The following is a 9,361-nucleotide window of genomic DNA, read 5'->3' as shown; positions in this document are numbered from 1 at the left end:
TTCCCTAGTTTCTACCAGAGCACCCCTCCCCACACCAAAGAAAGATGAAATTGATTCCCAAGTAGTTTTTGATATTAAAGCAATTTAAGTAATAGCCTTTTAAGTTGACACAGAGGTGGCCTGAGGCATGGTGTCCAAGGTATTTGTAGGCAATGATCTGGGTGGTTGGGGGGGGGGTGCCCTTTCCTTGTCACCTTACGAGATCTCTCGGCCCCCAGTACCAGACGGAGACCCAGGACAGGCGCTAGAACGCACTTGTGACAAGGACCTGCTGGAAAGCCAGGCCAGGAGCACTCTGAGTTCTTTCTAGGGAGCCTTTGGTGGCGGGGTCTTTGAACTTACCCATGAGAGATGGGTCAGGAGGGGGGACAGTGTTTATTCACCTTTTGTTGAGGCCCTCCTGGGGACCCGGGTATGCAGTGAGGGTGGTGGAGTGAGTGAGCGGCTTGCTGCAAGCCAGGCAGGAGTCTTGATGGTGAGGTCCTAAGGGCGCTGGGGCAAGAAGGTGGGCATTTTGCTGGGGGTTTGAGGGTTGTTTGTATGCAGATGGCAGCCGCTGTGGGGAGGCAGGGATTGGAATGGTGAGTATTTACAGGGTGGCATTTCAGGCTCATTGACAGGAAGAGCAGCTGGGGCAGAGCGACCAACAGGGCTTCCCAGAGTGGCTGGACCCGGGCCTGCCTGGGCATGGCACTGATGCCTTGGCCACCCTTGTGTACCCAGGGTTTCTTAAGGCACGATCTTCAGCCATCCAGGTGACCTGACATCTGCACCCACATGATTGTGGTTGCTTCCCCAGAGCTGTGGCCTCCCTCCTGAGAACTGGAGGCCAGGGCTGCCTTGAGTGCCTCTTCTGACCCCAGGGGAGGGGGTTGGGCACCTACAGATCAGACCTCAGAGCCGTGAGTGCTGCCCTGGCACAGGTGTACCTCCTGACTGCAACGAGCACTCTACGTTAGTCTCTGCCCATTTCCCTTGGAATCAGCTGGGAGTCTTTGGCTCGAATTGGCCTTGTGCGCATGAGCTCACAGGTATGCATGCTGGAAAGAGGAGCAGTTTGAGGCATTTCCTGCCCCAGCAGCCCCACTCCAGACAGAATGGGAGCAGCCATTTTTGAGGAACTGGTAGGTTGGGTCTGGGGCCTGCTGGAAGCCCTTTCACAGGGGCCTGTTTGCTCATGCCCGGGTGATGGAGCAGGTCTCAGGACTGCCCTGGTCTCAGGATCTGGGATGTAGGAAGTATCTGGTGACACCGCAGTGAATGAGCATGGAGGGCGGCTGGTATGAAGGAGAGCCCTGCCCTCCTCCCCTGTTGTCCTTCTGACTAGAGCCTGGAAACCTGGCCGGCGTCCGGCACATCGTCCTCGTTCTCTCGGGAAAGGGGGGTGTTGGGAAAAGCACCATCTCCACGGAGCTGGCCCTGGCCCTGCGCCACGCGGGCAAGAAGGTGAGTGCCTCCCATCTCCTGAGCCGCCACCCCTGCCCCTTGTGGGCCTTGGCCGGTGCCCTGTATGCCGTGTGGACGTCCTGCCTCCTTGCAGGTGGGTATCCTCGACGTGGACCTGTGTGGCCCCAGCATCCCCCACATGCTCCGGGTGCAGGGCAAGGCTGTGCATCAGTGCGACAGTGGCTGGGTGCCTGTCTTCGTGGACCAGGAGCAGAGCATCTCTCTCATGTCTGTGGGCTTCCTGCTAGAGAAGCCGGATGAGGCAGTGGTGTGGAGAGGCCCCAAGAAGAACGGTAATGACCGGACAGGAGACAGCACTGTCAGCCTGCTGGCCTCCCCAGCTGCCCTCTTGGTGCAGGAGCCCCAGGGCTGCTGGCTCTCCTCCACACAGCCCTCCCCCCACAGCACCAGCCTCGGGTAAAGTTCCAAAGACTCTAGTGCTGGCCTTTTCATTTCCAAGACTCTCCTGCTGTGCACCTGAGCAGTCAGCCCGCAAGTATTCGGACAGCGGGCCTGGGGGCAAGAGCATGAGACCCAGCTGTGAAGCCTTCAGCCAGCTGGTCCATCCCCTGGGGCTCAGACCGCCCAGCGTGGGGTGCCTGGTGGGGCTCTGGTGCCTTTGAACAAGCAGATGGCATTAAACTCCCTCCGGTGGGCAGAGCGAGGCTGCTGGGTGTGAGAGCAAGCTCAGGGTGGGGGCTGCTTCCAGGACACGCCGGCATGGCATTCCACCACAGGCCACCTCTCTCGGGCACAGATGCCTACCCCAGGAAGGTCCACGCTAGCCATCCTCAGTTAAGGCCCAATCAGTAGTCCGTGGGGTGGGGTGGGGTGGGGAAGGGTCTCCCCACCTTGCTGTACTCATCCTGCCCCTGGTGAGGAATGGCACACGCAGCTCTCGGGGTGCCCGGTGGTACCGGAACCCACAGACACCACCCTGCCCCAGGGCTGGGAGGAGGCAGCAGGCTTCGTGTGACCCCTTTGTGAGACCCTGCCTCGCCTGCTCTCTCCCCGACCCCGGGCCACCCTCCACAGCACTGATAAAGCAGTTTGTGTCCGATGTGGCCTGGGGGCAGCTGGACTACCTGGTTGTGGACACACCCCCAGGGACCTCTGATGAGCACATGGCCGTGGTGGACACCCTGCGCCCCTACAGCCCCCTGGGGGCCGTCGTGGTCACCACGCCCCAGGTACTACGGGAGCACCCTCACACTGGGGCAGGCGCTTTGCCCTACTCTTTCCGCTCACCTTGGCTGAGTTTTCGGGATGCCCATCAGCTGGTCCCGTCTCTTTCCTGGTCTCCAGGCAGTGTCCGTAGGGGACGTGAGGCGGGAGCTGACCTTCTGTAAGAAGGTGGGGTTGCGGGTGATCGGGGTCGTGGAGAACATGAGTGGCTTCGTCTGCCCACACTGCACAGTGAGTTGTAGGAAGTCGCAGGAAGTCGGGGGTGTGGGTGGTCGGCCTATCCCCCTTTGAGGGTGGTGAGAGGCCTGGAGGTGGACCCCGCACCTCTGTGTTCTAGGAGTGCACCAACGTCTTCTCCAGGGGAGGCGGCGAAGAGCTGGCCAGACACGCTGGAGTCCCCTTCCTGGGTGAGCGAGCCAGGGCTGCCCCGGGGCCCCTGCTCTAGATGGCCTTACCTCCCTACGCCTCCTGCACCCAGGGAAGAGAAGAGGAGGGTGGAAAGTCCTGTCTTCCCTGAGCTGCGAGTGTCAGCTCATCTCTAACAAACTGGTTCCCAACAACTGGCGAGAGGCAGCCCCCCAGGCTTTGAGCGGGTGTCTGCGGCTAAGACGCCTGCTGAGACCACGGAGGTGCAGAGGGGCGGCTGAGGCTCTGCCTGTATCAGGGACGCCAGTGGCACGGGACCATGTCCCCAGCACTTGCCCTGTGCTTTCTTACAGTGGCCGGAGCCCGAGAGGTGGTGGGGCCGGGCCTGCTGGGTGGGTTGCTGGCCGTTCCAGTGGAGACTGAGGCCAAGAGTACCTTCCTGCCAGGCACCTCAGCAAGAGGTGTCTGCTCTCGGCTAAAGCGGCACTGCCAGCGGGCTCCTGGGCCGTGGGGAGTGTGGACGTGGCCTCCCGGCCCCGGGCTTTGCTCTCACCACCTGGCCCCTTCTCTGCCCCCTTCCTTTCTCTCTCCCAGGCTCTGTGCCCCTGGACCCCGAGCTCACGCGGAGCCTGGAGGAGGGCCAAGACTTCATCCGGGGGTTCCCCGAGAGCCCCGCATTTACCGCACTCTCTTGCATAGCCCAGAAGATTCTGAACGAGGCGCCTGTTGGACTCTCCTGACCAAGGCAGTTTGAATGTCTCCTCTGTGTGCTGTGGGGCTCGTGCTCACAGCCTGGAACAGAGGTGGCAGCACGGTTCCTGAAACCCGTGGCCCTGGGTTGCCGTCACCATGTGCTCCTCTCCCTGTGGGCCTGCCCTGGACATTTCTGGTGCTTCAGCAGCATCTCAGCATCAGAGCCACTGACAGTCAGTGGTTCCGCCTGGTCGGCCTGTGGCAGGGCCTGGGGATAGCGTGAGGTCGCGATGCCGTGGCCTGACCTCCCTGGTGGTGCAGCTCGGTACTCACATGCCCCAGACAGCCAAGTCTCCACATTGTTCACAAAGCTTGTGTGTCTGGGAGCACACTGGGCCTATAATCCTGGTGAAATAGGCAGCAGCACCCAGTAAGGTGTCAAACTTGTAATTCAGAGGAGCCCAAAATAAACCCGTTCCACCGCCGTGGTCACAGGTCTGACCTTTCTAGATCATTCTGCTCTGGTCCCGCCTCCCTGGCTTAGTGTCACCATGTCCTGTGGCAGACAGTGTCCACTTCCTAAGTCCCAGGAACTGGGCCAACAGCCCTGTCGTCGACAGGCTCCTGGAGACTCGGGTGAAGATACGTTTGGGGAGTTTGTCAGATAACTTGCGATGTGTGAGTGGCCACGCTTGGCCCAGTGAGAGCTAAGTGCCCGCCCCGCCCTCCGTGCTGCGGGCCTGAGGGGTTGAGCTGAAGAGCAGAAAGGTGAGTGTGAAACAGAGTCCCAGGGGTTTTCCCTGCACGGCTCCAAGGAAGGCCAGGAGGGGGAGGTTCTGGAAAGCAGAATGGTGGCATGGTGTGCTGTTCTTCCCAATGGGAGAGGTGGAGTGCTCAGTAGAGAATGTGGAACGGTCCCTGGGGCACGGGTGGCAGGGGGCCTGGGGAAGCAGCCCTCAGGTACCACTTCGTGGGGGCAGATGGGGAGGCAAGGAGTGTACCAAGGATGGATGTTTCTTGTGGGGGTGGGGGGAGCAGGGGCAGAACTGTTGAGGGGTTTGGCCAGGAGCACAGGGACCTGGAGAGTGAGGGTCTGCACCGCTTCTGGCCCCAGGCTGGCCTCAGCAGGAGCAGCTGGGCCCCAGCTTCCCAGGACCAGGCCACCTCCAAGGATGCTGCCCAGCGAGGGGGATGAGATGCCGAGGTTCCTGGAGGACCTGAGTAAGTGCCCGCCGCTCCTCAAGTGGGGATGGGGCCTGGGGACTAGTGGACGAGAAGAGTCTGGGCACAGGACAGGAAGGGTTGTGGACGGGCATGTGGGACCAAGGCAGCCAGAGGTGGGGCAGTCATGGCATAGAGGGGCCCACAGCCCAGCCAGCACTTCTCCCTCCCTGAGCTCCCCACACAATCTCATACGTGGCCACATTTATTGGGTTGCTTTTAATTGATGATGGTTGGGGAGGCTGTGTCCCCGACCCTCCTGGTCAGGCCCTCAGGGACCAGGCTGGGGCCCACAGGTCCCAGGTCCATGTCCCCTGGGGTGGCGAGGGCCCGTCCAGACCGCAGGGCAGCCTCGGGTCAGCAGTGGGCAAAGTGGGCCTCGCCGACATCACGCAGGTCAAGGCCCGAGATGCTGGGGGGGCTGGCGCAGGTGATGTTGTTGTAGGCGTATGCGGGCGGCTGGTGGTCGTTGTCTCCCTCTGCCATGGCCTGGACGAAGCGGGGCACGACGCCCGGGTGCTGCAGGGTGAAGGCCCTCAGGGCCTTGAGGGGGCAGCCGCAGTCCCAGGGGTTGCCCTCGAGCCACAGGCGCTCCAGGCCGGGGGGCTGCGGCACGAAGGTCCGCAGTGAGTTGTTCCGGAGGCTGAGGTAGCGCAGCCGCCCCAGTGGCGCAAGCACAGTCTCAGGCAGCGCCTCCAGGCGGTTGTGCGACACATCCAGCCAGAAGATGCGCTGCAGGGGTCCCAGGGCATCCACCGATAGCGCAGACAGCCGGTTGCGGGAGAGGAGGAGGTACTCCAGGTGGCTGAGGCCCTGGAAGAGCTGGCCAGGCAGGTGCGTGAGCTGGTTGGAGGTGAGGTCCAGCTCCAGCAGCTCGGCCAGCCCCCCCAGGCTCTGCTCATCAATGGCCGCGATGCCGTTGTCCTTGAGGAAGAGCCGGCGCAGCCCCGAGAGGCCGGTGAAGGTGTGCGGGCCGAGGCAGCCCAGGCAGCTGCCCTCCAGGTGCAGGCTGTGCAGCTTGCCCAGGCCTTGGAACGCCTGCTCTGGAAGGTTCCTCAGACAGTTGCCAGAGAGGTTCATGACGGCCAGGTTGTAGAGGCCCAGGAAGACGCCTGCTTTGAGCTCCTGGAGCTGGTTGTTGTTGAGCGCCAGCACCTCCAGCTGGTCCAGGCCCTCGAAGGCCTCCTCTGGCAGCTGCCGGATACGGTTGTAGCCAAGCTGCAGCTCCTCCAGGAAGTGAAGGTCCTTGAAGGTCCGGGGCCGTAGGCCGGCGATGGCATTGTGTGAGAGGCGCAGAACATGCAGGCCCAGCAGCCCCGGGAAGGTGTCCTCCAGGAGGCCACCTACGCGGTTGTGTGACAGGTCCAGCCAGCGCAGCGCCTTCATGCCCAGGAAGGCACCTGGGGCCACAGCAGTGATGAGGTTGTGGTCCAGGTAGAGCTTCTGGAGCTTGGGCAACTTGACGAAGACATTGGCTTTGACGCTCCGCAGGGCATTTCTGCTCAGGTCCAGCTCGCGGAGCTCGCTGAGGCCGCAGAAGAGCGCGGGCTGCAGGTAGGCCAGCTTGTTGCCCGCCAGCACCAGCTCGCGTAGGCTGGCCAGGTCCTGGAACGCAGTGTCGGGCAGCACGGCCAGGCTGTTCCAGCCCAGGTTGAGGTCCCAGAGGTGGGCAAGGCCCCTGAAGAGGCCCTCGTCTACCCGGCTGAGCAGGTTGTTGTTGAGGCCGAGCGAGGCCAGGCCCGGCGTGGGCAGGAAGGTGCGGGCCGCCAGGCTGCGCAGCTGGTTCCGCTCCAGGTGCAGGTGGTACAGGTTCTGCAGGCCCAGCAGCGCCTGCGGCTCCAGGCTGGCCAGCCCGCTGCCCTGCAGGTTGAGGAAGCCCAGGCTAGAGAGGTTCCGGAAGGTGGCCGCGGGAATGAAGGAGAAGTTGTTTCCATCCAGCCACAGGGCCCTGGTGCCGTCCGGGATGCCGCTGGGCAGCCGCGTGAGGTTCCGAGAGCTGCAGAAGACGCTGAGCTCATCCGTGTAGTCGTCATGGCCGCAGGAGCAGACGGCTGGGCACTGGGGGCCTTCAGGGTCTGCTGGTGCCGCGGACTCCACTCCCTCCAGGCTGTGGGAGCCCAGCACTGCCCAGGAGACCAGCAGCACCACCAGGGCCGGGCCTCCTGTGGGGAGAGGGGCTTGGGGAGGCAGCACTGAGGCAGCCCAGGATGTGAGCCCAGGGCAAGCAAGACGTGGAACCTTCCAGGCCTCAGCCACACACCTGGACCACAGCACGCAACTGTTTAGAGAAGGCACTGCTGACCGAACCAGAGAAGGTATGGGCTGAGATCTGGGTCCCCCACTTAAATGGGAAGTGGAGACCAGGCAGGACGACTGGGATGTTCTCTGGTTCAAAACCAACTGCCCTTTCCACCCCACAGGACCAGCGGGGTGGCAGTGCCTGTTCCAGAGAAAACTGAAGGCTGGGGACCTGGCCACTAGGCCATGTGTTCATCTGCGTCCCCAAGGTGGACACTCAAGCCAGGCTAGGCTGCCAGGCAGGCCTGGAGGAAAGTGTGAGAGAATGTTCTGGAGCAGGCTCGGGTGGGTATGCGCTTGCTGCCCTGATTGTCTGGACAGTGAGCTGGATGCCCGCTGCCCCAGCTAGACTTCCGACTGGGGGGTACTCACCTCCGTAGTGTGTCCGGCATGCACCCAGGGGCTTGGCCCAGTGCTGGTGTGGGGAGAGGAAGAGGGTGCAGGCCTCAAGGGCAGATGGGGACCCCAGGCCACTGACCCACCGGAGGTTGGGTTGTGGCACAGGACAAAGGATGCCAGGCTCCACAGCAACAATCCCCCATAAGTTCCACTGGGCACTGGGCTGCCCACCACATTAGGCCTCTCTCTGGTCTCTGAGAGTTCGGGTCCCAGGGTGGACACACCAGCTGGATTGGTCTAGGCTCCAAGAGGGGACAGGGTGGCAATTGACTGGCCTCCGAGTAGCTGGGAAGGCAGCATGCCCTGGCCCAGTGGAGGGTCTAAGGCAGGGCCCCTGGGGTAGCAGTGTGGGTGCCCTTCCTGCCCTGTGCTGCCAGCCTGGGCCCTCGGGTAGGAGAGGAGGGGGCAGGAGGCAACAGCGATTCTCCAGGGCCAGACACCCCACCACCCTGAGTGGCCACATTTCCCCCATGGGCTCCCAGAGCCCCGGCCCACCTAGAGCTGAGCCCTCTCTGGGGGCAGCCCCTACCCCAGTGAGCTTGGGGGCACATGGTCGCCCCCCCCCCAAAGTGAGTGGCTGGGGCACGTGGGGGCCTCACCTCTCCTCAGGGCCATCCCTCGTGCAGAGCAGTCCGCAGGCGGGCAGGGAGCGGGGCGCGTCTGTTGGGGCTGGCTGCTCCTGCCCTCTGGATTTCCCCACTGCCTCTGGGACAGCCAGCACCCTTGTCACTGGCCAGCCCAGCCTGCTGGCCCCAGCTCCATTAACCCCCTCCTGCCGGGCTGCCAGCATCAGCACTGGGGGCCCAGGGTGTGGATGGCACAGGGGACAGGCTGGGGGCTGCATCTGCCCTGATGCATCTTCGGGGTGCAAGGTGGCCCGGGGTGCAGCTCTAAGGGACAACAGGGGCCCATGCCCCCATCTTCCCAACCCCCCCATCTTCCCATCCCCCTGCAGGGCAGGGTGGAGCAGAGCTGGGGCTGCAGGCAGTGCTGGGCAGGGGTCTCCCTTGGAGCATCCTGTGAGGAGCTGGTGCTCAGCTGGCTGCCCTGCCTGTGGGTAGGGGCCCCTCAGGGGGCTCCTAGGGTCTTCCAGCAGATGGCCATGTGGGAGTTAAGCGGGAACCACACATCTCCAAATGGGCCTGCCCATCTACCCCCGGCATGCTGACCACTCCCCCCTCCTCCCCGTTTCCTAACTGTCTGGGTGGGGTCCTTGATCAAGCTCCCAGGGGCCTGGCCCAGCCTTGGCTTCTCCCGTGACCTCAGGGTCAGCTGCTGTCTGGCCACTGCCCCTCCCCCTAGCCTCTTCTAGGAATGCTTGGCAGGGCCCCGGCCACTTTGTGTTTGCTTTCCCCAACAATGTCCTCCCAGGAAGAGAGTGGGGGACGGCTGGCCTCGGGGGCGAGGTCTTGTGGCTGTGAGACCAGCCCCCACCAGCAGTGGGTCCCATCCTGCCCTCCAGGGCTCCTTTGGGGCCACAGCCACCCTGCACTGCACAGGCCCTGGGACAGGTACCCAGTGTCGGCCTGAGGTCAGCCACAGGTCAGACATGGTAAGAAGGGGTGTGGCTGCTTGATTTGGGGTGCCATCCTCCCCTCCACCTGGGGAGCCCTGGTCTCTGCTCTTCCAGGTCTGACCACATCTTCCCCAGGCTGCCAGGTACAGTGCTGCCCTCCAGCCACCCTTCCCTCCTTTACTGAGGACCCTTCCTCTGGCTGCCAGCCGTGCCTGCCCACCAGCCCCTCTGCTCTGC

At 63.2% G+C, this 9,361-nt stretch overlaps 2 protein-coding genes across 2 annotated transcripts in view; one reads left to right on the top strand and one right to left on the bottom strand.

The window, feature by feature from the left end:
• NUBP2 (NUBP iron-sulfur cluster assembly factor 2, cytosolic) overlaps positions 1-3,808 on the top strand; it is a 5,024-nt gene extending 1,216 nt beyond the window's left edge. Inside the window, exons 2-7 of the mRNA XM_007453568.1 lie at positions 1,328-1,446; positions 1,541-1,739; positions 2,482-2,636; positions 2,752-2,862; positions 2,969-3,038; positions 3,592-3,808. Coding sequence (XP_007453630.1) covers positions 1,328-1,446; positions 1,541-1,739; positions 2,482-2,636; positions 2,752-2,862; positions 2,969-3,038; positions 3,592-3,737 — 800 coding nt within the window. The 3' untranslated portion in view covers positions 3,738-3,808. The remainder of the gene's footprint in view (positions 1-1,327; positions 1,447-1,540; positions 1,740-2,481; positions 2,637-2,751; positions 2,863-2,968; positions 3,039-3,591) is intronic.
• Positions 3,809-5,172: 1,364 nt separating this feature from the next.
• On the bottom strand, positions 5,173-8,251 carry IGFALS (insulin like growth factor binding protein acid labile subunit). Its single transcript, XM_007453567.1, has 2 exons — positions 8,208-8,251; positions 5,173-7,073 (listed from the first exon to the last, which is right to left on the bottom strand). The coding sequence occupies exons 1-2, from the start codon at positions 8,221-8,223 to the stop codon at positions 5,269-5,271; spliced, it is 1,821 nt and encodes a 606-aa protein (XP_007453629.1). The 5' UTR covers positions 8,224-8,251; the 3' UTR covers positions 5,173-5,268.
• Positions 8,252-9,361: the final 1,110 nt, after the last annotated feature.

This window comes from Lipotes vexillifer, unplaced genomic scaffold (genome assembly GCF_000442215.2).
Source record: "Lipotes vexillifer unplaced genomic scaffold, Lipotes_vexillifer_v1.1 scaffold914, whole genome shotgun sequence".
Lineage (NCBI taxonomy): Eukaryota > Metazoa > Chordata > Mammalia > Artiodactyla > Lipotidae > Lipotes > Lipotes vexillifer.
This window is presented reverse-complemented; position numbering and strand designations above follow the sequence as displayed.